This window comes from Colletotrichum karsti, assembly GCF_011947395.1.
Source record: "Colletotrichum karsti strain CkLH20 chromosome Unknown Scaffold22, whole genome shotgun sequence".
NCBI classification, from domain to species: Eukaryota; Fungi; Ascomycota; class Sordariomycetes; order Glomerellales; family Glomerellaceae; genus Colletotrichum; species Colletotrichum karsti.
The window spans coordinates 443,274-470,968 of record NW_024065922.1 but is presented as its reverse complement, the minus strand read 5'-3'; the positions used below and the strand labels follow the sequence as shown (position 1 = coordinate 470,968).

General features: G+C 55.1%; 8 protein-coding genes across 8 annotated transcripts; 5 read left to right on the top strand and 3 right to left on the bottom strand.

The window, feature by feature from the left end:
• Window positions 1-1,070: 1,070 nt before the first annotated feature.
• On the top strand, window positions 1,071-2,364 carry CkaCkLH20_07182 (monooxygenase FAD-binding protein; the record flags this gene model as incomplete). Its single annotated transcript, XM_038889899.1, has 2 exons — window positions 1,071-1,583; window positions 1,651-2,364. The coding sequence occupies 2 exons, from the start codon at window positions 1,071-1,073 to the stop codon at window positions 2,362-2,364; spliced, it is 1,227 nt and encodes a 408-aa protein (XP_038744823.1).
• Window positions 2,365-2,719: 355 nt separating this feature from the next.
• On the bottom strand, window positions 2,720-5,740 carry CkaCkLH20_07181 (uncharacterized protein; the record flags this gene model as incomplete). Its single annotated transcript, XM_038889898.1, has 2 exons — window positions 2,720-5,157; window positions 5,206-5,740. 2 exons carry the CDS (start codon window positions 5,738-5,740, stop codon window positions 2,720-2,722), a joined length of 2,973 nt encoding a protein of 990 aa, XP_038744822.1.
• A 900-nt stretch (window positions 5,741-6,640) lies between these two features.
• On the bottom strand, window positions 6,641-8,513 carry CkaCkLH20_07180 (amidase family protein; the record flags this gene model as incomplete). The annotated part of the gene is made up of 3 exons (XM_038889897.1): window positions 6,641-7,607; window positions 7,659-8,156; window positions 8,209-8,513. 3 exons carry the CDS (start codon window positions 8,511-8,513, stop codon window positions 6,641-6,643), a joined length of 1,770 nt encoding a protein of 589 aa, XP_038744821.1.
• Window positions 8,514-11,311: 2,798 nt separating this feature from the next.
• Window positions 11,312-12,300, top strand: CkaCkLH20_07179 (carbonyl reductase; the record flags this gene model as incomplete). The annotated part of the gene is made up of 3 exons (XM_038889896.1): window positions 11,312-11,372; window positions 11,440-11,739; window positions 11,795-12,300. The coding sequence occupies 3 exons, from the start codon at window positions 11,312-11,314 to the stop codon at window positions 12,298-12,300; spliced, it is 867 nt and encodes a 288-aa protein (XP_038744820.1).
• A 2,550-nt stretch (window positions 12,301-14,850) lies between these two features.
• CkaCkLH20_07178 (amino acid permease) lies at window positions 14,851-16,800 on the top strand (the record flags this gene model as incomplete). The annotated part of the gene is made up of 5 exons (XM_038889895.1): window positions 14,851-15,073; window positions 15,129-15,142; window positions 15,208-16,493; window positions 16,544-16,708; window positions 16,761-16,800. The coding sequence occupies 5 exons, from the start codon at window positions 14,851-14,853 to the stop codon at window positions 16,798-16,800; spliced, it is 1,728 nt and encodes a 575-aa protein (XP_038744819.1).
• Window positions 16,801-17,292: 492 nt separating this feature from the next.
• Window positions 17,293-18,885, top strand: CkaCkLH20_07177 (MFS efflux transporter; the record flags this gene model as incomplete). Its single annotated transcript, XM_038889894.1, has 2 exons — window positions 17,293-17,690; window positions 17,778-18,885. The coding sequence occupies 2 exons, from the start codon at window positions 17,293-17,295 to the stop codon at window positions 18,883-18,885; spliced, it is 1,506 nt and encodes a 501-aa protein (XP_038744818.1).
• Window positions 18,886-19,224: 339 nt separating this feature from the next.
• Window positions 19,225-21,493, bottom strand: CkaCkLH20_07176 (catalase 1; the record flags this gene model as incomplete). Its single annotated transcript, XM_038889893.1, has 2 exons — window positions 19,225-21,222; window positions 21,272-21,493. 2 exons carry the CDS (start codon window positions 21,491-21,493, stop codon window positions 19,225-19,227), a joined length of 2,220 nt encoding a protein of 739 aa, XP_038744817.1.
• Window positions 21,494-23,035: 1,542 nt separating this feature from the next.
• On the top strand, window positions 23,036-27,655 carry CkaCkLH20_07175 (uncharacterized protein; the record flags this gene model as incomplete). Its single annotated transcript, XM_038889892.1, has 11 exons — window positions 23,036-23,198; window positions 23,259-23,333; window positions 23,382-23,619; window positions 23,671-23,823; window positions 23,870-24,179; window positions 24,227-24,991; window positions 25,038-25,716; window positions 26,544-26,789; window positions 26,847-26,881; window positions 26,940-27,398; window positions 27,509-27,655. 11 exons carry the CDS (start codon window positions 23,036-23,038, stop codon window positions 27,653-27,655), a joined length of 3,270 nt encoding a protein of 1,089 aa, XP_038744816.1.
• Between the last annotated feature and the right edge of the window lie 40 nt (window positions 27,656-27,695).

Below are 27,695 nucleotides of genomic sequence, written 5' to 3'. Positions count from 1 at the left end.
GTTTTGGAAGAGTGTTTGGCTGTCACAACTTCTAGTACGTGACTCACTGATTCCGTCAACCTCTGCAGGGATTGTTCGATGTTCCGCAGGCGAAGTTCGATGGCTTCAGGTGTGGGCGATGCTTCAACAGGGGTTGAAGAAGCCTTTGGCCTAGATCACCGGGATGTTGTCAGAAACGATAGGTCGAATTATCACAGTATGAAGCGCCTTGATATACCCAATAGGGACGTGGCTCTGCGTGGTCACAGGCTTGTCCCGCGAATAGTTGCAGCTGCTTGACCAAGGCTTGCACGCGCTACATTTGGGCAGCTCTCTGGAGCATCTATCGATGATCGTCAAAAATTCCGAGCAGAACAGTTTCGACGTCAAAAGTATCAGAAGCAATATCTTACCTAAACTTCTTTTGGCGACAATAGTCGCACTCGACATTGGGGTCAATATCCACGCCAAGTCTCCAGTCGATGAGGAACACTTACGGCAAAACGGGCCAGCCCCCTGCTCCCAGCAGGGTTATCGGTCTCCATTTTCCAGAATGTCGGTATTGAACAGGGTTGTAGACGGCTCGGCATGTGAGTATGTCCCAGTGAAGAATCTGACGGTGGTGAGAAGTGATGTGTGTTGTTGGTAAAAGGCGTTCCGGAAGCAAAGCCGAAGACTCCTCATATGAGTGGAGGGACTCGGAGAATCGTACCCAAGCTTCCGTGCCTAACCAATCATCATCCGCGGGCTCGGCTGCTTATGGTCTGCGTCTGACATGAACCTGGAATGTCCGACGCTTACCCCAACGCAGGGAGAAGCTAGTCATGTTGACGGAGGCACTCGGAAGAGACTCCGTAGCAGACCAATCATAGTGTCAGAAGGTTTCCTAATTCGGGAATGCACCTGGACCATCAACACTGCGATGTGAAGCCTACCAAAGCGACTTGTGGATGGCCATATACCCATTATATGAGGATGGAGTGATATAAAGTAGAAGCTGCAAGTCGGGTCGGATCTCTCCTGGTCATTCACATCACTTCAACTTTCACCAGCTCATCCTCACATCATCAAATCACTTTCATAGACGCATAATGGCCCGCACTTCATCATCCCTTTCCGCTCCCATCGCCATCGTCGGCGGTGGTCCATGCGGACTCGTCTTCGCCCGACTCCTAGAACTCAACAATATCGACTACGTCGTCTTCGAACGCGACGCAAGCTCCGTTCCCACGCCCATGTACCAAGGCGGTACCCTAGATCTTCATCCGCCGTCTGGGCAGCAGGCTCTCAAAGACGCCGGACTCTTTGACGAGTTCAAGAAACTCGCCCGCTGGGACGCCACCCGATTCACCATTCAGAACACTACTTGCACCCTCCGACACAGCTTCGGGGAAGGTCGTGATGCTCCTGAGATTGATCGTCTTCAGCTGCGCCAGATGCTTCTCGACTCAATCCCTTCCCACAAGATCCGGTGGGGGCACGGCGTGCGGTCAATCGAGAAAGAAGGCAGCGACTGGCTCATCAACTTCTCGAACGGCGCCTCGGCCTCTGGATTCCGTCTTGTTGTCGGTGCCGATGGAGCTTGGAGTAAAGTCCGGCCTTTGGTAAGTGCTCTTCCTTCTCCTCCGCCTAGTTTTGAGGTTTATGAGGTTCACTGACTTTGATGAACAGCTCACTGCGGCCAAACCTGAGTACTCGGGCAAGCTATTCATCGAAGGTCGCATTTCACACGGCAATCCCAGCTACGCCGCCGCTTTGGAGATAACTGGTCCCGGGAACATGATGGCGTTAGGCTACGGTCGATCCCTCAGTGTTCAACAGGTAGCCGACGGCTCCTACCGCATGTACGCCGGCTTAGTTGCCCCCGAAGATCTGACTCGTAAGACGCTCGACATGGCCGACACGGAGGGAACCCGACGAAAGCTTCTCACCTCTCCCGAACTTTTCGCAGACTTCGCCCCTGAGCTAAAGCAGTTCATCACCGATGCCGAAGGACCCTTCCGCCCCTGGCCGCTCTACCGTATGCCAGTCTCGTCGCTCAGCTGGGCACGTGTTCCCGGTGTCACTCTCATCGGCGACGCTGCGCACGTGTCGACACCATTTGTGGGCGAGGGTGTCAATATCGCCATGTACGATGCACTCAAGCTGATGAACAGTATCAAGAAACACTGCGGCGGTGGGGTTGACGGTGACTTCAAAGATGCTGCTGGCCTCGAGAAGGCGGTGGCCGAATACGAAGAGGACATGTTTGAGAGGGCGCAGAGTTTCATCTCACGATGCATTATGAGTGAGGGTATCTTCTTTGCGGAGGATGGGGCACAGCAGCTTGTGGATATGATCACCGATGTCAGCAAGCGCGAGGAGGTCCTTGGTGACAAGCTTTGAAGACGCCACCTCGAGGATGCAGGACGAATATCGATAGTGTGCCATGGAGCTTCACTATCAAGAAGGATGTAATTTAGAAGAGGGAACTTCGAGACTTCTTACGGCTGTATATTCGGAATTCAAATCGTCGCTCAATAATATCTTTTGCCTAGGGTTTCAAACTCCCTTGTCATGAAACTCGTAATCATCTAGTGCAACTCCTCTAACCAACTAATCCATCCATTTGAATTGATAACAATGATCACAATCTCCCGAAATACAAGTAACCGTCTAGTTGAAACTTAATGTCGTCGCCTAAGTCATACACATTGTAACTACGCTATGCCGATGCTCTACACCAAAAAATAGGAGACTTCTAGCTGCGCCGGCGATGTCCACGCGCCCACAATCCGAGAAACGCCAGAATTCTATATACAGTCCCAATGACCACCAGAGTGCCCATATTCCGCCAAAGCCAATTCAAATGGAACCCGGTATGAGTCGCCGCCGTGTCTACATCAAACAAATGGCCGAACGGAGACACCAGCTGGCCGAAGTATATCTCCGCGAGCCAAACGCCGGGAGAGGCACGCCACAGCCACTCGAGATGCCAATCTTTGGCCTTGGCCAGCGGCGGCGCAGCTCCCGAGAGAATAGCAACAATCAAGCTGATCATAGTCGCCACGAGGGGAGCATCCTCTCGGGGGACTAACATGCTAATGATGTTCGCCAGACCGTAAATGCAGTAGAAGTACAGGAAATTGGCCAGGAAGGCCAGGCCCCAGTTGATCACCGGCACCGTCAGCAACAGCACGAACGTCGAGAAGTGCAGGCAGCCGAAGAACATGCGCGGCAAGACTGAGATCAGCTTGGCGAGGAAGTACGCGAGGCGGTTGTGTCCAGCTTCGGCCTCTCTGCGGTGCACCAGCAACTCCTCCGAGAACGACTTGACCCCCGGGGCGCCAGCGACTAGACCGATGGCGATGGCAATCAGAAGTGCCAGCTCTGGCGCGGACTTTATGTCGACAGCCGTCGACAAGATCGAGTAGGGCTCTTTGAAAGTGCCTACGAAAAGAATGCCCTTCTTGGAATGCTCGGCCAGGCCGAGGAGGAAGCCGGCGATGGCAGCCAGGCCCATCTCCGACCAAAATGCCGCCTTGGTCCGGTACTGCTGGACCATTGATCGGCGCAGACAAAGCCACAGTTGCTTGAAGAAGGGAGCTCCGCGGTGCTTGATGGCTTCGTGCATGCCGCTGTTGTTCATCATCATGGAGGTGTGGTGCTCTTTACTGGCCGGGCTGTTTACCTGGTGATGGGCGGACCAGTTCGAGATGAGGGAGTCCTTGGAGATCTCGCCGCTGGGCTTGTATATGCGGCCGTTGCCGGTGATAATATCCGTCACTACATCACCGTGGTTGCTGTGTTCGGGGAAATGAAAGCCGATGTTCTGGAAATAGCCCTGTACTTCGGCTTGGGGTCCCTCGTAGATGGTCTGTCCGTTTCCGAGAAGGATCAGGTTATCGAAAAGCTGGAAGATTTCCGAGCGCGGCTGGTGGATGATGACAATCACGGTAATGCCCAAGCGGGCGACGGCCTTGAGGGTTCGCATCATGGATGATGCCGCAGTGGCGTCGAGGCCGCTGGTGGGTTCGTCGAGGAAGATGGCCATCGGCGCGGACGCCAGCTCCATGCCGATGCTCACACGCTTCCGCTGGCCTCCGCTGATGACGGGTTTCCCGACTGATCCGACCAACGAGTTGCGGACGTGAGAAAGCTCCAGACAGTCGATAACGGAAGTGACGTGAGCCTCGATGTCGTCGGTCGACCAGGTTCTCGGTAGGCGGATTTTGGCTGAATGAACAATGTTTTCGTAGACTGTAAGCTCTGGGAGAACGATGTCATCTTGTGGAACATATCCAATGACCTTTTTGTACCTATTCAGCTTGTCGGGGCTGCTGTTGACTGCAACCATGCCGCCGGTGTTCTTCGTCTTTCCCATGAGCACGTTGACAAAGGTGGACTTGCCGGCACCAGATCCTCCCATGACGGCGGTGAGGGTTCCTCGGTCGATTGAACCGGTAACATTTTGCAGAATCAACTTCTTGCTCTTCTTCGGCTGGAAACCAAGGTCGGTGTATCCGAACGACAGACCGAGGTTCGTGGCGTCCGTCGCACGGCGCATCGATTCGACAAACTTGATGAGCTGGGGGTTGACCTGTTCCTTAGGCTGCGCATCGGCCGTCCACTGATGGTCGTAGTCGAGGGCTGCTTGGAAGCCGGCTCCGTAGCTGTCAGAGCGGTAAGGGGTGTACGTGGCGCTCATCGGCAGCATCTCGTGATCGGCATGATCTTGGTCGTCCGAGAGGGCCCTGTAGCCCGTGATTTGCGCTTTCACAAGACTCATTCCGCGACCCTTGGCGGCATTCGCGCTGGCGCGGTCGGCGCGGCGGTCTCTGACACGACTTCGCAGTCCGTGGACAATGATACCGATGATGAGCAAGATGTCGACGAGAAAGAGTATGACGAGCGGGATGAGGAATAGCTCGTATGTTGAGCCCGCCTCGCAGCGACTGCCAGTCAGGCATGGTGTTGGCGTGACGGCGCCTGGTTGGCAGTAGGTGCCTTTCGGGCATTCGATCTTCTCGGTGCCGGGCGGCGGGCAGTAGTATCCTGATTGACAGACGACCGGCTCGAAAGGGCCCATTGGGATATTTTGTCCATGCAACATGCACGTCATGGACGCCAGTCTTGCTAGTTGACATGCATCTTCGGGCGGGCAGTATTGCGGAAGCGAATTGACGGTGTTATTCTGGCCTGTGATTGTCAGCGGGAATCCCTGTTAGGTCGAGCGCTGAGACTTACACAAAAAGCCCGGCGAGCACCCGTCGGTATTCCAGCTCTGGACGTCCTGAATGCGAATAGGAACAGCTTGCCCGTCCCGTCTATAACATGGAGCGGCACTGAGGGGCTCCTGGCCGTTCTCAATTGCCCGAGCTGCTTCATAGAATGAGGTCGAAAATGACGTCCGGTTGTCGCCGGTACAGGCGCGGTCAAACTCGCTCAGCCCATCGTCGTTGGCGGATTCCGTCAGGGAACCAGAACTGAAAACCATCGGTTTGTCGGTGTTTGGACCGTTGGAATCATCGTCGATGCTTCCGTCGGCAGCGTTGCCGCCGTGAAGTGTATCGTACCATCTCCCGCTGGTGACCTCGTAGACTCCCTGGGTCTGGTTGCCGATGCAATGCCACGCCGCGCCGGAGGAGCTGTCGCCGATCGGTCGCAGCGCACAGAGACATGCTGCCGTGTCGAGGAAACTCGGGCCTTTGGGGGTGACTTGGGGAAGATACGGGTCTTGGGGCACACGGTAGCCGCCGAGCGAGAACAAATCGCGGCTCATATTGAAGGAGATCGTCGTTCGGCCTGGAATCGCTGCCGTCGATGTGAGAGAAAGTCCCCGGCAGCAGACGGCGAGTTCTTAAAACAGCCCCCATCGCGGATTCAATGACACCAGGGAACGAAGGAAAACAGCAGTGCTTTTGCCTATTCCGGAGCTGTGAGATTTTAGCGGATGGGCCCTCTCTCATCGTCGAAGAGACGGGGCTTAGAGTAAGACGATACATGTTATTGCCCAGCTAGGAAAGTTTAGCTACAGCTAGGAAAGCTGAGAGCTGCAGCTTGTCTGCCTCTCAGTTTGCGCCTGCTGACATGTATCTCCCGAAAGCCTGTATGAGCAATCCCGAGGTGAAACCCCATCGTCATGGGCTGAATCTGGCGGTCTTGGGAGCACCAGAGATCTCCGCATTACGGGGCATTGGCATTGGCGTTGGTGATTGACATGAAGCTTGCCGACCGCGCCACAATCCGGCTGACGGAAACTGGAGACCATGAAATGTAGAAGCCTAGATGGTGCGGATTCTTATTATAATTATCCTTAGCAAGGTCTAAATCCTAAGCCCCGATAGGCCTAAGTACGTGTAAGCAGGCTGACCGTTGGTCTTCTTTTCGGACGAACCATGCTGCATTGCAGAGAGCAGTATCATGTAAGACAAATAAGGTAGATAATACATAATTAAGGGGGAATCCGGACCCTGAAAAACGACACTGCAATCGGCGAATACAATTAGTCGTTTTCAAATGCCGAGACCCGGCCTGAACCCGGAAGCTAGGTCCTCAGAAATTGACTTAGACGCGCCGCCGGTGATGGTTAAACAACGCCGTCGCAATCGCAGTAGCAAAATCAAATCATTTAAATGAGAACAGGCCCAGGCAGCCATATTTGTTTGACAGCGCCCGCGGCCTAATGCACCGGTATGTTTCTCGTCAAGTATTCGTACCATTTCGGTAGAGTTCTCTTGTACGGATTTCCTTCTGTTGTTAGCTGCAGGTCTTCAATTGCGCTGCCCCATTTGACCAGCTCAGCTTCCCCGAAAGCGGTTTGCATAACCGCAAGCCCGAAGCCCATGCCGTCGCTGGAATGCACGCCGACTGGCAGGGTGATCATGGGGTAGCCAGCTTGCGCAGCGATCTGATACGTCTGGCCGACGTCTGGAGGAACCAAAAGCCCCGACAATCTAGTTCCGTTACGAGGCGTCAGAGCCGAATCGATGCCGTCTCTCGTTGATCGCTGCGTGAATTCCACCGCCTGGTTGTAGGTCTCATCTTTCGCGCCCTTCGACTCCAGTGATGCTAGGAACCCATCTTGGCCGGAGTAAAACGCGGGAATGCCCAAAGGCCAGGGGTTTCCGCCTTCAGTCCCGTCGTTTTTATAGTTGAACTCGATGATGTCCTCGATTGACTTTATGTGGGTGTTTTCGAGCTCGGAGAGGTACGTGTTGATGTTGTTGTAAAAGTCCACCTTGACGACGGTATACTCAGACTCGTTAGGATAGCCACGAGTGGTTCCGTAGTCCCAATCCCATCCATCCGGGCTAACGATTCTTTTGTAGTCGAGAATTTCGGTGTTATTGAGTATCGTCGCGCCTGCAGCGGTGAGAAGGTCCAGGACTTCGCCCAAGATCTGCTTTTGCTCATCATCGGCATACACCCAGAAGCTGTTCCACGGGATGCCAAACGTAGCATCCTTGAGGCTTTCCTTGGTGCTGAGAAACTGCGTATAACCTCCCGTGGGAACCTTTCCGTCTTGGGCCAGTGTGTAATTATCACGCTCGTCGATCCCGTATATCGCGTCGAATGCGTAGACGGCATCCTTGACGGTGCGGCCAAAGGTCCCGACAGTATCTTGGTGCTCACTTTCCGGAATGACTCTGTCGAGGTCAGCGTTTCCCGGAATGAACACGAGCTCCATGGGTACTCACCCAGCCCTCGAAGTAAGACCGACGGTCGGCTTGAAGCCAACAACGCAGTTTCTCATGGCAGGATTGATAACACTGCCATCAGTCTCGGTCCCAAGCGAAAACGCGATCGCATTCGCGGCCACGCCGACTGCGCTCCCGGTACTGCTCCCGCCTGGGTTGAGGGTAAAGTTGTACGGGCTCCGACACTGCCCGCCCCGCGCCGAGAAGCCCTCCGAATAGTTGTTACTGCGCATGTCCGCCCACTCGCTAAGAGCCGCCTTCCCGAAGAGCACGGCGCCGGCTTCGCGGAGGCGAGCAACCACGTGTGCGTCGCGAGGCACGATACTTCCCATGAGCGCCCAGCTGCCGGCAGTCGTTTCCATATTATCTTTCGTCGCAATGTTGTCTTTTACTGTGAACGGGATGCCGTGGAGGGGCCCGCGGACGTTTCCGGCTTTCCTCTCGGCATCCATGCCAGCCGCTATCTGGAAGACATCTGGGTTGACTTGGAGAATTGAGCTGGCTCATGTCAGTTCTGTCGAGATTTGTGTAGCGAGTACGTGGCACGCACTGGATATACTCCTGGGTCTGGTATGTCCGCTGCAAGTAGCACGCGACGAGTTGCTGCGAGGTCAGGGTGCCCGCCTCCATGGCGGCCTGCATGTCATCTATCGTGGCCTCGTGCAATTCGAACGTTCCACACGGAGGCATGGGGAATAGATCCGCCGACTCTGCATTTTCCAGCAGAGGAAAGACTGACGGCAGCGTTGGAGATTGGTTTCCCGGTAAGGTCTCGTTGGTATAGCCTGGGCTGGCGAGGGAGGCGCGGAAGCCAGCCACGACGGCGAGCCAGAACTGTGCCTTCTGCATCCTCATGTCGCTTATTGGGATGTCAGCGTGCGCAACACGTCGTCAAACGGCCGATCGTGAAGAATTGGCCAAGACGAGCTGGCCGCCTGGCTCTTAAAAGCCTCATGCGTCAGCTGATAAGCACCGTACGACGTTCCCCGCGGTGAGATGCAGATAGCTCGCAGATTGCGGCGGGGCCATGTTGCTTTTTGTGCTAGGCGGACTACGCCGACTCGCTAGCGGATATCTCGTGCATCCATTTAGAGATCGACTAGTTTCTGGGACGACCATCCGCAGGGTTGCATTGCTCTATCAACCTTATCAGCGATTATCAACACATCCATGTCTTGACTTCCCGCATCTTCAAGATCATTCGGATGTGATGTCAGCAAAGGGCACAACGGGTTGAGTCAAAACGGCGGGAGACATAGACTTAACAAATGCAAAAGCGCAAACAAGCCCAAGGCAGATTCGGTACGGCGAGGTACAGTCGAACTATGTGAGAATTGATCTTGAGTACACGCAATATCGTACAGAGTGCGTCAAATGTCAACGGCCTCGTGGCCTGCGCCAAAGCCTTTGCGACCCCTCCAAGAAAGGCTTTCCAAGAATCAACGGCAGCTGGCAATGCTCCACAACGCAGCATTGCAAAGGAATCGGCGGGCGGTACCCGACATCGCCTTCACTGCTTCTCCAAAGCAATTCGGTTTTCCCAATGGTAGTCTGGGGTGTCCCGTCGTCAAACACAACCCGCACTCGCTCGACATCATCCTCGGGCTCGACAATCAGTCCTAGTTCGCTTGCCTTGCCTATGGGGATGATGTTGTCATCAAGGGTCTCGAGAACAATGGCTGTCACACGTGTGACACTGCCGGTGCCAGACTCAACGTATCCGCTTGTCGATTTCGTGTTATCGTTCAAGTGAAGCATGTAGTCCTTGCGTTTTCTGACTGATTTCTCGGATTCTGATTGTGCGTGGGAGTTGGAATCAAGCTTGGCTGTCGAGACAGGAATGTCTGGCGGCGGCGGCGCGCGATGTTGGACGACCCTGGTTGTCGCTATCTTCGTACTGGATGAGAATGAAGATTCTATCTCCCCATCTGATAGGTCAGTCTAGTTTGATTTCTGGTCAGCTTCCATGCTCAGGGCATGAGTGTTTCCAATCAAACTAACCTCGAAATCCTCCAATGAGTTCAATGATGAAGTAAAAGACCCTGGATCGGAAAAGCGTGGGCGATTCTGAGAGATCTTTCCCGTTTCAATCATGCTTGTACCTAATCTCATCAATGCTTCATGAGGAAACCTTGTTTCTGCCTTTGAATATGTCTGCTGGGTAAAGCTCGGGGGCTGTCTTTGGGACTCTAGGAGATCGATTCTTTCCAAAAGTGCCTTGATGGTGTCTTTATAAACGTCACTGGCATATCAACTCGTAAGTACATGGACTTCTGCGTAGGAACATATTCTCTTACAGTTGTTTCTCTAACGATTTCGTCCGTGACTTCGTAGAAATCATTGTTTTTAGTAAAGTCCGAGTCTCCAGGGTTGCAGCATGCATTATCAAGGACAAGGAGGATTGAAGAAGATCCATCTCAGGAACCGGTATGAAAATGGACTCCTTCTTCCAATGCCATTTGAATAAGGTTACCATAGTGAACCTGCCCTTTCTAAGCTTCTTAAGCTGTCTGATCGACTCGAACAAGCGGCGTTTGATGCACAGGGATTCCGTTTCAAGTCCTTCGAGAACCTGATTTGACTCTATATACCGGAGGACGGGGGAATCCGTGTGTTCCTGGCAGTGCCGGTCGAGAGCATCCTGGGCGATGCCGATTGCGTTGGAGAAGTTTCGGGCATGATTCGCGCCTCGCTGCGCTTCGTCTGATAAGAAACTGGAGAAATTGGAAAATGTTTGCAACTCTTTGGCAAATTTCTTTCCGTATCCAACAAGTTGAAAAATAGCTGCCAAGCTAGAGACAATGCCGAGAACTTCAGCCATATTTGTATAAAGCGTTCAACAATTAAATATGGTTTTGGATGAGAAATGGGGTTTCCTGAGCGTCCAAGTTAGGCCTTTTTATGTTTCGTGGCCTACGTCGGGGTTCAAGCGCCCATGCAATGCTCAACACCATCTCATTAGATGCATGGCCTGTAAGTACTGGCTTCCAGTAGGCTCTATGCATCTTGTCCTATTGTATTCCACGCCGCGCTCGCTGGTGCGTCTCACTTTTGCTCAAGGAACCGCACAGCCTGCTGGCCGACCGTGCTTCAAGTCGAAGGCAAACTCCAAGGCGCACACTTCCAGATGTCACGACCAACCAAGATCAGTCGACTGAATGTGATTCTACCACGCAGCATGCATACGTTCTTTTTTGCCGGCACCAACTGCCCTTCTCGTAATCAGGCTTTTCACCATCTGCGGGCTCCTCGCAGATCACCCCTCAGCGTGGGTGGCCAGTTGGGGGAAAGGTACCACGCATATGCGCGCAATTCTCGGAGCAAAACGGTCTTTTGATTGGTGCTGCAATCACATTTCACATGGAGGTTCTTCGACAAAAGACTGTCGGAATGCGGGTTCCGGCCGTTTCCATCGGGCTTCGCTCTCCGAAAGGCCGGGCCGTGTACCCATATTTATGGGTGAGCGGGCCGCTGGACGGCTCCGGGACACGGCGGTCTCATAAATCGATGACTAATTGCTCGAGCCGTGTTCTGACGGTGATGTCATGACCCATGGACCATTTCATTTTCTTCATAAACAGAACAGGCAGATGTACTCGGCTTCATTCTTGTCATAATCAGGTTCAAAACTAGAGACACTCATTCAGTTCGCTATGTCGTATTCACGAGTCGGTGTGGTAACCGGTGCCAACAAGGGTATCGGGTATGCAATTGGTAAGCCTCGCGATCCTCAACTCCAAAAGCGCCACGATCTCCAAACTGACTTTTGGCTGCCGTCCAGTTCGACAGCTGGCCTTGCAGTATCCGGAGTCCTACTTGAGCAGCGGGTCACTCCTCATCTATCTTACAGCCCGCGATCAGTCTCGCGGTGAGCAGGCGCTCGCCGACATCCAGGCCGATGCGGACCTCAAGAAGGCCAAGGCCCTGACTGCCCACGGTGGCCTCGCCGACATCAAGTACCGCCAACTGGACATCTCAAACTCCAAGAGCATCGCGAGCTTGGCCGAGGCGTTGAAGAAGGACCATCCCGAAGGCATCGATTTTGTCATCAATAACGCCGGTATTGCGATGCAGGGATTCGGTAAGCCGTGAGCCTACAGATTTCTCCTAGTTCCTCTACTGATTGTCAACTTCAGATTCCAATGTGGTGAAGACTACTCTCGGCTGCAACTACTACGGAACCCTGGAAGCAACCCGTGCCTGGATCCCGATCCTCAAGCCCGAAGGACGCATCATCAACGTCGCCTCCATCGCCGGCTCCTTGAGCAAGTACTCGTCAGAAGTCAAGGAGCGCTTCCAGAACTCGCAGACCGTTCCAGAAGTCACCCAGCTCATGGAGGACTTCACCGCCGCTGTTGAGAGGGGCACGCACGAGAAGGAGGGATGGCCCAGCGCTGCTTACGCGGTGTCCAAGGCTGGCGAGATTGGGATGACGAGGGCGATTGCGAAGGAGCTGTTGGAGAAAGACAGCAAGATGCTCGTGAACTCGTGTCATCCGGGCTGGGTGGTGACGTCCATGACGAGAGGGAAGGGGACGAAGACGCCGGACCAGGGAGCGCAGACTCCTGTTCACCTTGCTCTTGCGGACCTTGGGGGCAAGACTGGTGAATACTGGTCTGACGAGAAGGTCGCGAAATGGTGATCCGTAGTAGTCGTGAAGTCAAAAATAGAAAGGATCATTGGTGCCATGTCTGCTGGGGAATTCAGGCAGTCCACGGTTCTAGCTGGTAACAGAGACATGTTGATTATGGACCTCCTAAGCAAGGATCACCAATAATCACAGTGCAATATGGCAAAATGAGAGATAGGTTTCAGCACCTCGGCGCTTCCGTAACAGTTCTGCATGTGAAGGAAATAAAATGTTGCTGTCTCGCACTTGGAACGGTGGCGGCCGGCGGCGCACGCCATGTGGTGCCGGAGACTTATTCCCGGCGCGGGGCGGCCCTGACGCCGTGCCGGAATGCTTAACAAATGTTCAATTCCAGCGCTGTCCGGAGTGAACTCCTTGCCTTTGCGCCAATTGAAATATCGTTTATTTACTTTGCATTTTTGAGGCGCATCGACTCTCAAAGTGAGACTTCTAATTCCACCGCCGCCAAAAGTCAATTCGTCTACGTCTCAACAATTTCAGCGCGGGCTTCACATTGATTACCGACTTGATAGATTTCTGGCTCTGCGTCCATCGCAATTATGACCTCTTGAACGACATAAACTATAGAAACCAAACCCACAGTCGAACAGTCGACGGCTCGAGAACCCATCTGAGGTCCCCCGACATCCGACAACCTATTCATCGGCCCGTCATTGTCAGCTACGGAGTCGCCTATTCCCCCGTCCAATAGGACTCCCTGCTGGACCAACGACGAGATTATCGCTTGTCGATAGCGTGACGTATAGCCGATTGCAACTTGCCGTCGTTAATTGGCCTCATGTCGTCGCCAAGATGCCAAGAGCCGCAATCAAAACCCCGAGTTAACGCAATTGGGGAAATGAAAATGGGATTCCTGGTCATGGGAAGCTGGGGGAGGTCGCGAACACCCCGTCATTTCAGCACCCGACTTGTCGACCAGCCTCTCTCGCCCGTCCAGAGAGAGACAGCCGATGCCATCCATTTCCTGACGTACATACGCTCCATTACACGAGGCCAAGACGCCCGTGTGATCATGAGGCCTGTCACTACCGTCTCTTGTCCCCAGACGCCGCATTGCTTGTCGAGCTGCCGAAAAGCTTCGCTGCCTTGGCCGCGGGCGCTTTTCTAAGTATCGTTTCCATGGCACATCTCCAGAACGACAGGACATGCGGTCAAATTAACCGGACATGCCAACCCATGCGGCGACGACGGCAGCTAGAACGGCGTCTTCACCCGCACGAAGCACGCCATCCGCCGTCCGAGGCTCCCGTTGGCCGCCTTCGTCTTCGTCTTTCACTGTCTTAATCCCTCGTTTCCTCGGTCGTCGCACCGCGTGCGCGGTTTTGCTGCCATCAACCGGAGACACCGATGGGCTGGAACATCTCGACGAATGAGCTCGCCGGAACCTGGCTCGGTTGACCGCGACTTTCTGCAGCCTGTCACGGCGATGCGATTCCTTCAGACGCATCCCACGCGACCCATGCTCGGATTGACGTCTGCGGCCAAAACAGCACCAACAGAACACATCCAACGCGCTCAGTGAGGCAATGCAATCTCACCGAACTCCTGCACGATAGTGACAGATAAGAGCTCTCCTCATCTCCCATTTCGCCATGTCCTTACGCCCCATGTCGTCACTACCGCAGGGAAAGTCCAGTCGCTTCCAGACACACCCACCCACTCACTCACGCGGCTACGGACGGAATACCTACCTTGTGGAATTCCTCAACAGCCTTTCAACCGCAGGAGATGCCAAATGCCAGCGCCAGATCGAATGTACCTGGTGTCGAACTCTAAGCAAGACGGGCCTGGACCCTGCGAGGTTAAAACAACCAGTTAAAACAACCAGACATGTGCTCGGGCTTTTGCCTGCAACTTGCCTAGCCCCGAGGAGAAATCATACGGCTCAGTGTTCCGCAAGTCAAGAATCTTTCCTGAGCCATTCAGAAGTCACAACATGGATTCCTGGCCCCCATCCCCATGCCCCCCAGCCGTACGCCATCTTGTTCTTCTTACCCTCTCGAGCATGGTTCGCAATGGGGAACCCGCTTCCTTGCAGCTTTCAACCCTCTTCCCCTCCCCCTCCCCCCACTGTCCCGCCTCTGTGTTCGGTGCTACGCTGCGACGTTGCGTTGCGTTGCGTCTCGTTGCTCTGGTCCCTGAACTCTGGGAATTTTTGGAGGGTTTTCTTAAAAGAGATCTGCGGTCCCCCGTGTTGCTGCGCAGAATCTACTCGACTCTTCTGTCCTTTCCTTTCACCGTGATCTTCGTCAAGTCTTGTGTGTCCTGAGGAACGTCAATCGCTGCTAACCCCGACTTTGCTGGCGCGTCAGAACGAACACCATATGGAATTCAAAGTCCAGTTCTTCTCGCTCCTCCTCAAGTCCATTCTGTAAGCTCGCCACGTGCGACTTTCACGAAGACTTTGTTCCTCCGTTCCTAGACCCAAGAGCCCGTCCGTAACCCGTCAATCCAACCGACTTCAGCCGTTCCGACCGGACGCGTCTTCCGCGCCGATTCATTCGGCTCCCTCCCGCTCTCAATCCCCACCTACCTCCGACAATGTCGTCCACGGGCATTGACCGCGCGGGGAACCGCAACAATCTGCCCGGCTACGGCCATGCCGACGGCCGTCTCCCAGACGAGAAAACGGTCGGAGAACCCTACGGCGAGCCGTTCGACGGCGGCTTCCGCTCGTCTCTCGACTCGGGCGACAAGAGGGATCACACCCACCGCAAGCTCAAGTCGCGCCACATCCAATTGATTGGCATCGGCGGCACCATCGGTACGTCCTTCGTGAGCGAGATCCCGAGATGATCAGAACTGACCTGTCACATTAGGCACCGCCCTCTACGTACGTTGAACGTCGCGCACCTCGTTGCAACAAAAAACAACCCCTACTCACTCCCCCACGCATAGGTCCAAATCGGACGCGGCCTGCTCAACGGCGGCCCCGCGAGCCTGTTCCTCGCCTTCAGCATCTGGTGCACCTTCATCCTGGCCGTGACCCTGAGCATGGCCGAGATGGTCACCTACCTCCCGATCTCGAGCCCCTTTATCCGCTTCGCCGGCCGCTACGTCGACGAGGCCTTCGGCTTCGCCGCCGGCTGGAACTTCTTCGTCTTCGAGGCCGCCCTCGTCCCGTTCGAGGTCGTCGCCTGCAACCTCATTATCCACTTCTGGAGCGACGCTGTCCCCGCGGGCGGCATCATCGCCATCATCCTCGTTCTGTACGGCCTCATCAACGTCATGGCCGTCCAGTGGTACGGTGAGACCGAGTTCTGGGCCGCCCTCGGCAAGTTCCTCCTCATCGTCGGCCTCATCATCTTCACCTTCATCGTCATGCTCGGCGGGAACCCCCTCGGCGACCGCTTCGGCTTCCGGTACTGGAACAACCCCGGCGCGTTCGCCGAGCTGTACTACTCCGGCAGCCTCGGCCGCTTCCTCGGGTTCCTGCAGTGCCTCATCCAGGCCTCCTTCACCATCGCCGGGCCCGACTACGTCGCCATGGCCGCCGGCGAGGCCGAGAACCCGCGCAAGGTCATGCCCCGCGCCTTCAACGCCGTCTTCTACCGCCTCACGGCCTTCTTCGTCCTCGGCTCCCTCTGCGTCGGCATCCTGGTCCCCTACAGCGACGACGAGATGTCCCGCGCCTTCAAGGACGGCCAGCCCGGCGCCGCCGCCTCGCCCTACGTCGTCGCCATGAACCGCCTCAAGATCGGCGTCCTCCCGCACATCGTCAACGCCATGGTCCTGACCGCCGCCTTCTCCGCCGGCAACTCGTACGTCTACTGCGCCTCGCGCTCGCTCTACGGCCTCGCCCTCGAGGGCAAGGCGCCCGCCTTCTTCAAGAAGTGCACCAAGAAGGGCGTCCCCGTCTACTGCGTCATCGCCGTCCTCCTCGTCGGCCTCCTCAGCTTCCTGCAGCTGAGCAACAACACGGCCGTCGTGCTCGACTGGTTCGTCAGCCTGGTCACGGCGTCCCAGCTCATCAACTTCTCGTGCATGTGCACGGCGTACCTGGGCTTCTACCGCGCGCTCAAGGCCCAGGGCATCAGCCGCGACTCGCTGCCGTACAAGGCCTGGTTCCAGCCGTACGCGGCGTGGTACGGGCTCGTCGGGACTTTCATCATGACCTTTGTGGGGGGTTACACCGTTTTCCTGCCCTTGGACGGGTACTGGAACATCCCGGACTTTCTGTTCTCGTGAGTTTTTTGTGACACCTTTGGTGAATCAATGCTAATTGGCTGCTAAGTTACACCATGGTCGGGGTGTTTCCGCTCCTGTACCTCGGCTACAAGTTTGACCTCAAGAGGTTCAGGAAGCGGACTAGGATCTTCAAGCCTGAGGACGTCGACTTGTACCGCAACAAAGAAGAGATTGATGAGTACGAGCGGAACTACGTGCCCCAACCAGCCAAGTAAGTTGTTGCCTCCCCGAACCACCATGCATGGATGCTAACGTTTGCCAAGGAACATGTTCGAAAAGATACTGGACAAGCTCTTTGGTTGAGTAGCGTTCGCCGAGGCGTTTACATGGAAAATGGATAGATACCCCACGGGATTGAAATAGTAGAGGGGGGATCGCAGAGAAAGAAAAGACCCCAAACGAACATGAGTTCTATGTGAAGCAGTGTTGTGATAATGTGCCGCCCTCATCCTTACTTACCATCATTCACTCGTAAATAACACTTTCTTCCATCGCCTTCTAAAATTGATTCGTTCATCGCTCTCAGCGACATATGAATATCGCGGCATTCATATCACTTAAGGCAGGGCAGCCAAGCCGGATTACTCCAGACCCGTATCCAAGCACCCAAGACATGGCACGCCGACGACCTTCCTAATTCGGCATGGGCGCGGATAAGATTAATCGGCCCCACTCATCCCCTCCGGACTCGGGGCACCGAGATAATTATTTTCTCCCCGATCCCACCCGGGACTCGCAATCTTCACCTCATCTCACCCGACACCACCAGCGCCAACGCGCATCAGCATCATCAAGATGAACACCTCAACCTTTGACGCGTTCATCACCCATGAACAGTCCCAAATCCACATCACGCCCCCAGCCAAAGCCGCCAGCGCTGGAGGAGGAGGAGGCGCGCCGCTGCTCCACGTCGACTCCAACAGAACGACGCGCGCTCCTGAGTCGATTCACCTCCACCACCTCTCCAAACACCCTTCGTCAATCCGAAATGAGCCACCCGCGACGGCTCTGGAGTCCAACCGCCCTTCGGGGGGCTTCTCCCGCGACGACGCCGCCGCCGAGTCCGCCGAGCCCACCCAGAGCGTGCTGACCCCTTACATGAACCGCTGGCGCTTCCTCGCCGCGTGCCTGATGAATATGGGCAACGGGATCAACGACGGCGCGCCGGGCGCTCTGATCCCGTACATGGAGAAGTGCGTGCCAAACATTCGCATCAGACCCCCAGTGCTTCTTCTTTCAAAGTGACCGCGACTTACGTCTTCTCTCTCTCTGCTGCTTAGGTACTACGACATAGGATACGCCGTGGTCTCGCTCATCTTCATCGGCAACGCCCTCGGCTTCATAACAGCAGCCTTCTTCGTAGACGCCCTCCGCGCCCGCCTCTCCCGCGCGCACCTCATGATCGCGGCCCAGGCCTGCCTGCTGGCAGCCTACATCCCCCTCGTCGCCGGCGCCCCCTTCCCCGTCATCGTGCTCTCCTTCTTCCTCCTCGGCTTCGGCATGGCCACCAACCTCACCCTGAACACCCTCTTCTGCGGCTCCCTCCGCAACGGCACCACCGCCCTCGGCGCCCTGCACGGCGCCTACGGCCTGGGCGGCACCATCGGCCCCATCCTCGCCACCGCCATGGTCTCCTCCATCGGCTGGGGCCTGTGGTTCAGGTTCTATCTCATCCCCATGGCCCTCGCCGCCTTCAGCCTCGTCTTCTCCGCGTGGTCGTTCGCACGCTACGAGAACGACAACCCCGCCGCCGCCGAGAACGACCCCGCAGACGAACGGCGCCCGACGGCCAAGGCCCGCCTGGTCTCCATGTTCCACGCCCTGCGCCGTCGCCTCGTCTTCCTCGGCGCCCTCTTCGTCTTCGCGTACCAGGGCGCCGAGGTCTCCATCTCGGGCTGGGTCATCTCCTTCCTCGTGGACTCGCGCCAGGTCGCGAACCCGGAGGCCGTCGGCTACGTGACGGCGGGTTTCTGGGCGGGCATCACCGTCGGCCGCTTCCTGCTCTCGGGCCTGGGCCAGCGCGTCGGCGAGAAGCTGTTCGTGTACGTCATGACGGCCGGCGCGGCGTGCTTCCAGCTGCTGGTGTGGTTCGTGCCGAACATCGTGGGGAACGCGGTGTCGCTGGCGATCGTGGGTCTGCTGCTGGGGCCGATCTACCCGTGCGCCGCGACGGTGTTTCTGAGGGGCATGTCGAGCAAGAGCCGGACGAGCGGGATCGCGATCATCACGGCGTTCGGGAGCAGCGGAGGGGCGTTGGCGCCCTTTACGACGGGAATGATTGCGCAGGCGAGCGGTACGTGGGTTCTTCACCCCATTGCGCTCGCGTTGTTTGCCGCCATGATCGGGTGCTGGGTTTTCCTTTCTTCTCGGTCCAAGAGAGAGGATTAAGCTGGTGGTGAGTATTGTGTGGGGCTTAAGTCACCTGTTTCCAATGGTGATATGTAAATGCCGACGTGGGCATATTCGTAGTCGTAGATGCTGTAGGGGGGTTTCTGATGTGTTGAATGAGGCCCGCGGGTGGATTAACGCACAACTTGAGGACGCAATCAGGTGCTGGTTCATCAGGTCATAACATTTGGTGGATAAGAGTGCAAGTTGACATGGTTGAAGACACAACATGTGAACGAGAATATAAAACTTAACGTGAAAGTATTTCTGATTGGTCATTACGTTGCTACAGATTTCCCATTCCCAACCAACGCCATAGCTATTGTCATTAACATGCATTTAGTACGCCACTTGAGTGCTCAACTCATCCAACTCACGAGCCCATACGCGATGCTGTGAGATGGTGAAGAAGAACTGCTCCAAGAATCCTCTGCCTTGCTTGGCAATGTTGAAAGTCTCCTTCAAGCTCTCGGGCTGCACGTTCCTCATCGTGACAACACCGTAGCTCTCCTCGACGTTGCTGTCGCTGGAAACCTTGATGTTGGGAACGTTGATCGTGGCGTTGACGAAGTCGACAGCCTCACCAGTAGCGGCGATAGCCTTCAAGTGGCCAAACGCCTCGCGGATCCAGTGCTGAGCGCGACCGTTCTTGGACAAGGTCTTGATGGACTCGGCGCCACCAGGTACGAAGACAGCGTCAACCATGGTAGACCTGAATCCTTCGAGGTGGTGATCAGGCTTGACTCCCTGACCAGGCGTCTTGGAAGCACCCTCGGGGTAAATCTCTGAGCGACGAGTACCAATAACCATGGGAGTACCCTGGGCAGCAGCAACCGCCGACTTCATGGTAGCGAAGGAAAGAGGGTCGTAGCCGTCCGCAATGATGATGGCGACGCGGCGGGTCTTGATGGTGGGGTTCTCGGGCAGATACTCGAGCTGGCTAAGACCCTTGGCCTTGTTGCCGTGGTTCTGCTTGCCAGCCTGCTCAGGAGCCTTACCACCAACCATGTCAGCAACAGCCTGGGCCAGACCAAGATCAATGTCGGCCAGGCGCTGCGACATGCGCTCGTAGACGATGGGGTCCTCGCAGTGGTCCAACTCGAAGGCGAAGGCGTTGATGACGTGGGACTTCTCAATGGGAGACAAGCTGTTGAAAAACAGCTGAGCCTGAGAGAAGTGCTCCTTGAACTTGACGCTCTTGGTTCGCTGCTTGATTCCCTCGACCTTTTGGGCAAACTCGACGTAGGCATCGGCTGCCTTGGAGTGGTTCGCAGGAGGAGTAGCCTCGAAGCGGTTGGGCCAGTAGTTGGGGCCCTTGGAAATCGTGTGGCGCATGGCACCATCGCGGTTGAAGTTCATGACAGGGCACACAGGCTTGTTGATGGGAAGCTCCTCCCAGTTAATACCGAGACGGGAAAGTTGGGTATCAAAGTAAGAAAAGTTGCGGCCCTGGAGAAGGGGGTCGTCGGAAAAGCCAATGCCGGGAACAACATGGCTGGTGCAGAAAGCAACTTGCTCGGTCTGGGTGAAGTACTCATCGGGATTCCTGTTGAGCTCAAGCTCTCCGATGTAGCGGATAGGGACCAATTCCTCGGGCCAAAGCTTGGTAGCATCGAGAATGTCGAAATCGAATTCATGCTCCCTGCTCTCGGGGAGAACCTGGATACCAAACTTCCACTTGGGGAAGACACCGTTATCAATGGCCTCGGCCAGATCCTTGCGGTGGAAGTCGGGGTCCTGACCACCGAGCTTGAGGGCCTCATCCCACACGAGGGAGTGGACACCAAGCTCCGGTGTGAAGTGGAACTTGACAAAGTGACGCTCGCCCTTGTCGTTGGTGAGGGTGTAGGTGTTGACTCCAAAGCCCTGCATCATTCGGTATGAACGGGGGATGGTGCGGTCGGACATGGCCCACATGAACATGTGGGTGGCCTCGGTGTGAAGGAACTGGAAGTCCCAGAAGTTGTCGTGGGCAGACTGCGCCTGAGGGAACTCAAGCTTGGGTTCAGGCTTTCCGGCGTGAATGACATCGGGGAACTTCATGGCGTCCTGGATGAAGAAGACGGGGATGTTGTTTCCAACCATGTCCCAGTTACCCTCCTTGGTGTAGAACTTGATGGCGAAGCCTCGAACATCGCGGACAGTGTCTGCACTGCCACGGCTGCCGAGGACAGTCGAGAAGCGCAGGAAGACGGGAGTCTCTCGCGATGTGTCGGTCAGGACACCTGCGTTGGTAACATCTCCAGCGCTCTCGAAGAGGCGGAAAGTACCAAAGGCGCCGGCGCCTCTGGCGTGGACAACTCGCTCGGGGATTCTCTCGTGGTCGAAGCGGTGGATCTGGAGCAGGTTAGCTTGACCATGAAGGCGTGACGGAAGTGAGACGGACCTTTTCTCTGCCAACGGGATCCTCCAGCAGCATAGGGCCGGTCTTATCGTTGTTGGAGACTCTCAACCAGTCGTCGGTGTTGTTGATCTTCTGGCCAAAGTCGGTCGTCATCTGGGCCTTGGGGCCATGCTCGACCGTGTTCTCGGCGAGTTGAGCTTGCTTTGCGTCGCCCATGATTGCGTTTCCAGCCTTCTTCAAAGTATCGGATACGAGTGATGCCATTTCTGGATTTGAAGCGAACTGAGACACTAGAAAAGGAGAAGGAAGGTGAGCTTTAAGAAAGGAAGAGAGGCAAGTTGAAGTAGTACCACAACGACAACGACGGGGGTATTTTATAAAACAAGTCTTTCCATTGGGCCATCAACTTGATCCATGTTTTCTGGGAGTCGCAGCTCGAGTGCTTTGGTGCGCCTGACGTCAACCATGTGCTCACGGTGAGTCGAGAGCAGCAGCAGCGTCCCCGGTTGGGAAGGGCCGTGCCTGCTCCATTGGTGGGACTTTGATGAAGGAGGTGACACGGCAGTTCTGACCGGGGAAACACAGAATCAGAGAGGCATCTGATGCATTGAGATCAAAGAGAACGCAGGCGCATCGCGATTTCGCCATGTTGATGTCACAGCTCAGAGAAAGTGGACGCGTCCAGGCGCAGAAAGAGCTCCTCCCACCCCTGCCCCTTGCTGCTCCTGCCTGCCACTTCCGCCCTGCAAGACGGAGCTGTGGTCCGGAAGGTGGATCTGATGGAGCAGAGGCTCCAGAGACACCGCGGATGCGTCCAATGAAAATGGGTGAGTTTTGGTGGCGGTCGGGAATAAATACGGGGCATCGACCGAACGGGACGCCTGTGGAGCGCCCTGACAGCCTAAAAAGGTACGTACCTCAGAATTGCCCCTCGATGCCCCTCAGTGGCCCAAGCTTCTGTCCTCAGATGCAGCAGGTGCAGCAGGTGGTGCACATGGTCATTGCTAACAAGTTGCGCCTCATTCGACCATTTTATTCACCGGTGAGATCATTGCCTGGTAATTATCACGATGCTAAAATAATATTCTGTTGAGCTTTGGAGTCTGGAATTCCCATCTCCTCGGCATCCCGGGTTTGTCTGAAATCTCGACCGGTAATGCCGGCAGAGCACAGCTACCAGAACAAGGTTCAACTGACAGCTCAGTGACACGGCAATGACCCAAGTTGAACGCAATTCCTAGATCTCGACTCAATTTCTTGACTTTTTTGGGCATTTTAATCCTCAAGTACCTACAAGCCAATATCTTCTAATCGAGAAAAATTAGAAATATTTTGAAGCAGTGACACCTAGAGCAGCCGCTGCCTCTTGCAGTTTCCACTTCTGAGCTTGTGCAGCATCAAATTTGGCTGAAAATCGACGTCATCGATTCATCGATCGCCCAGCCTGCCTTCCCACATCCCGCTTCACCGGCACAGCAGACACCCAGCCAGCTATTCGTACCTTACCTTCTCCAACCACCAGCATCACCGCTGAATTCTCGGATTCATTGCAGCTTCCTGACTTTCACCGAATAAGAATCCACCTTGGCAACCCCAGAGAATCAACCCCATCGACGTTGCGTCGTGCTCCCTTCGTGTACGAGTCGACGTCGCAATCAAAATACGGACCACATCGACATCTTCCTCGCACTGATTGATTGCGCTTGGGCAAGTTCCAGAACCACGGACGAATAAACAAGGATACGCTTGACCCTCAGACTCCCGAGAACCCCGGCCACTTACTCGAAGCGGTTTCCCATCTTCAACATGCCCGGCGAGGTCGTCAAGGAGGCCAACCCGCCTCCCCTGCCCTCCCATCTGCCCGACAATGTTCTCGATCTCGCAGTAAAGACGGAGAGGAAGCCTTTGGACGAAAAGGTCGCCAGATCCCTGCGCGACTTCCAAAATGTCGCCTGCTACATCGCGGCTGGTAAGCCGATCCTACCCTGTCCCTGCAGATCCCACGTTTTCACCGGCTGACAAAACCTAGCGATGATCTTTCTCCGAGACAACGTTCTCCTGGAATCCGAGTTGAAGTTCGAACATGTCAAGCCCCGGCTACTCGGTAAGCCCACAATTGTGTTCCATCGCGACATTTCCTGACAGACGCCAGGCCACTGGGGCACTTGTCCCGGCCTCATTCTGGTCTGGTCCCACCTGAACCTGCTTATCCGCAATCATGACTTGGACATGATCTATGTCATTGGCCCAGGCCACGGTGCGCCGGCTGCGCTGGCATCACTTTGGCTGGAAGGCTCGCTGCAGAGGTTCTACCCGGACAAGTACGATGTCTCAAAGGAGGGTCTCTCCAACCTCATCACCACATTCTCCACACCCAATGGCTTCCCTAGGTTGGTAGCTCATCTCCTTATTCTAATGGTCCGGTAGGCTAACCTCACCAGCCACATCAACTCCGAGACGCCAGGCGCCATTCACGAGGGTGGCGAGCTTGGCTATGCCCTGGCCGTGTCTTTTGGCGCGGTCATGGACAACCCGGATCTCATTGTCACTTGTATTGTGGGTGATGGAGAAGCCGAGAGCGGTCCTACCGCAACGTAAGCAATATTGCTCCCAGGACAATGCCCTCCTAACATGCTCCAGTGCCTGGCATGCCATCAAGTATCTCGATCCCAAGGAGTCTGGCGCTGTGATTCCCATTCTTCACGTCAATGGCTTCAAGATTAGTGAGCGCACCATCTTTGGCTGCATGGACGACAAGGAAATCGTCTCCCTGTTCTCTGGTTATGGCTACCAAGTGTGCATCGTAGACGATCTGGAGGACATTGACAACGACCTCTCCAATGCTTTGGAATGGGCAGTGGCTGAGATCAAGAAGATCCAGAAGGCCGCTCGATCAGACAAACCAATCATCAAACCTCGCTGGCCAATGATTGCTCTTCGCACACCCAAGGTTCGTCTGGCCCGACAGCGAGTGTCGTTTCTCGCTGACTGTTGAAGGGATGGACGGGACCGAAGGAGGTTGACGGAACCATTATTGAGGGCTCCTTCAAATCGCACCAGGTCCCGCTTGGAAAGGCCGGGTCCGACGAGACTCACCTCGAGAAACTTAACGAATGGCTAACTAGGTATGACATCGGGAACCTCTTGACCAATGGCGAACCAAATTCCAGCATTCTCGAGGCAATCCCGAAGAATGACGCCAAGAAGCTTGGTCAATTCAAGACCACATACGATCCTTATATCGGCCTCAAGCTCCCCGACTGGAAGTCCCTTGCCGTCAAGCCCGGAGAACAAGTTAGCTGCATGAAGCAGACTGGTCAGCTTCTTGACAAGGTGATGCAGGAGAATCCTCATGGTTTCCGCATGTTCACCCCTGACGAGCTGGAGAGCAACAAGCTGGATGCTGTTCTTAAGCATACCGGCCGTAACTTCCAGTGGGACGAGTATTCGCGTGCTCAGGGCGGTCGCGTCATCGAAATCCTCTCGGAGCATTGTTGTCAAGGCTTCATGCAGGGCTACACGCTGACTGGTCGTGTTGGACTGTTCCCCAGCTATGAGTCTTTCCTTGGTATCGTCCACACGATGATGGTACAGTACGCCAAGTTCAATAAGGTAGCTAAGCAGGTCGAGTGGCGCGGCGAGCTGGCTTCTATCAACTACATCGAGACGAGCACTTGGGCGCGTCAGGAGCACAACGGATTCTCCCACCAGAACCCGTCATTCATCGGGGCTGTTCTCAACTTGAAGGCCGAAGCAGCGAGAGTACGTTCCTGTGCCACAGCAACCAAAATACCACTAACACGTGAAGGTCTACCTCCCGCCCGATGCAAACTGCTTTCTCAGCACCGTTCACCACTGTCTCCAGTCCAAAGACAAGGTCAATCTCGTCATTGGCTCGAAGCAGCCCACGGCAACCTACCTCTCCGTTGAAGATGCGGCAGAGCACTGCCGCGTCGGCGCCAGCATTTGGCCTTTCGCCTCGACCGACGGCGGGGCCAACCCAGATGTTGTCCTTGTCGGCATCGGAGTCGAAGTGACTTTTGAAGTTGTCAAGGCAGCAGAACTCCTTCACGACCTTGCACCCGACCTACGCGTTCGCGTTGTGAACGTTACAGACCTGATGGTCCTTCGCGCCGAGGCTAAGCACCCGCACGCGTTGAGCAGGCAGGTCTTCCTTGACATGTTCACCGAAGACAGGGACGTAGTCTTCAACTATCACGGCTACGTCACCGAGTTACAGGGGTTACTGTTTGGAAGACCTGGGTTGGACAGGATGTCCGTTTCAGGATACTGTGAAGAGGGCACCACGACGACGCCGTTTGACATGATGCTCGAAAACCACGTGAGCCGATATCACGTCGCGATACAGGCGTTGAAGAGCGGTGCCAAATTGAATGAGAAGGTCAAGGACAACTTACTTGAGAACATCAAGAGCATTCATTCTAAAGTGACGGCTATCCGAGGGTACTTCCAACAGCATGGGAAGGGTAAGTAGAGACCTGTTGATTGTGCGAATGACCACTGACGATGGCAGATCCTGACGATCTCTATGACGCTCCGAAGTTTTAGGGTGCTTTGCGCCTTTAACAGAGATGGTTGAATGAGCTAATGACAGATGGCATAATCATTTGCGAGCACTGTCTTCGTTGCAGGGCTCCACACGGCAAAAAATGCAAAAGAGAAGGCGACGGGCGCCTGATGTTGTTGCCTCGTATGTGAATCGAACACATGATCTCCTCATTACTAGTGAGGCGCTATACCACTTAGCCAACAAGGCTTGCTTTCACGGGGCAATTTGAAGGCTCTTGTACTGAGGCGGTGAGTAGGCGGCCTGATTGCACGGAGGAGTGGGCCGTCGGGAGGGTTGAGAAGTAGAGGAAAAACACGCAAGAAACCGTCCGTTTTCGCGATATATCTAGATGTAGAGTAGAAGCTTTCTTAAGTGATTTTTGAGTTTATGTCATCTTGAGTTTGACCGTGCAGCCTGCAAAAGTTGCCAGCGGCAAGTGAGCAGAAGTGATATGTGTTAAGGCACTGTTGGTTTCTGTGTGTAAGGTAGTAGCGGAGAAATGAAATAATAACCGGAAGTATTAGCCAAAATGAGCTCGATATACTCATGATACCGCGACTTATCAGTTTCCACGACTAATCGTCGTACGCAGCAGTCAGACTCATTCTGTCCTGTTCTCACGGTCGCGCGATGTACCTGCCTCGCATCATCCTTTGTTGGCAAACAGTACTTTTCCCCTAACATGCAACCCTTCTCCGCGCACTGATTCCCTCATTCAGTCCACCATTTCTGATAGGAACTCAGTACACGACCTGCCCCACCCCCACCTCGAAATTTCTCCGTCGCAAACACCAAAAAATCCGACCAATCTCACGAAACCCCACCCTCACTCGCAGCGAGACGACGAGGACGAACAGCAAAACGACGCGGCGCGCCGGCCCGAAAACTGTGAAGACTCCTTCCGCACCGATACGAAAATGGTCTACTACTTTACCTCGACGGTCGTCGACCCGTCCGCCTTCATCTACGTCGGCAAGGACAAGTTTGAGAGTACGCCTGCTCTGTCTGAGGCGGATGGAGGCATGTGAGGCTGATGAGGGAATGCAGATGAGGAGCTGATCAAGTACGGCTGGGAGGAGGATGTTTGGTAAGTTGCATCCATCTTCACTGTTTGTGATCTGATACTGACTACTCTCACAGGGTACGCACTCACTCACTCACTCACTCTCACTCACCCACCTAACCACATCACAGTTCCACGTCGACAAGCTCTCCTCAGCCCACATCTACCTCCGCCTCCCCGAACAATCCTCCGACGCCTCGGTCACCCAAATGACGTGGGACGCCATCCCGCAACCCCTGCTCACCGACCTCGCGCAGCTGACAAAGGCCAACTCGATCGAGGGCAACAAGAAGGACAACATCACCGTCATCTACACGCCCTGGTCCAACCTCAAGAAGGACGGCAGCATGGAGGTCGGCCAGGTCTCCTTCAAGGACCCGCGCAAGGTCAAGAAGGTTCTCGTGCCCCAGCGCGAGAATCCCGTCGTGAACCGCCTCAACAAGACAAAGGTCGAGAGGAAGCCCGACCTCAAGCAGGAGAGGGAGGATCGGTTGAAGGAGTTGCGGAAGAGGGATCAGGCTGCTTCGCTTTTGAGGGTGAGTTTTTTGTTTTTGTATAATCTGCTGTTTTTATGGATTCTTGTTCCCTTCGCTCGCGGATTCGATCTCGGGTATGTTTTGGTTTACTGACATGGTTCCCGCGACAGAAAAAGGAGGAGGCCCGCGTGATGCAGGAGCGCAAGGAGAAGAAGTGGCAAAAGGACCACGCCTACGACGATCTCTTCTCGCAGGACAACATGGAGGAGTCGAGCAACCAGAACCGCAACGAGGATTGGGAGGACGACTTCATGTGATTTGCCCTCTTCCCCTGCGCGCCCTTAGATATCCCGTCAC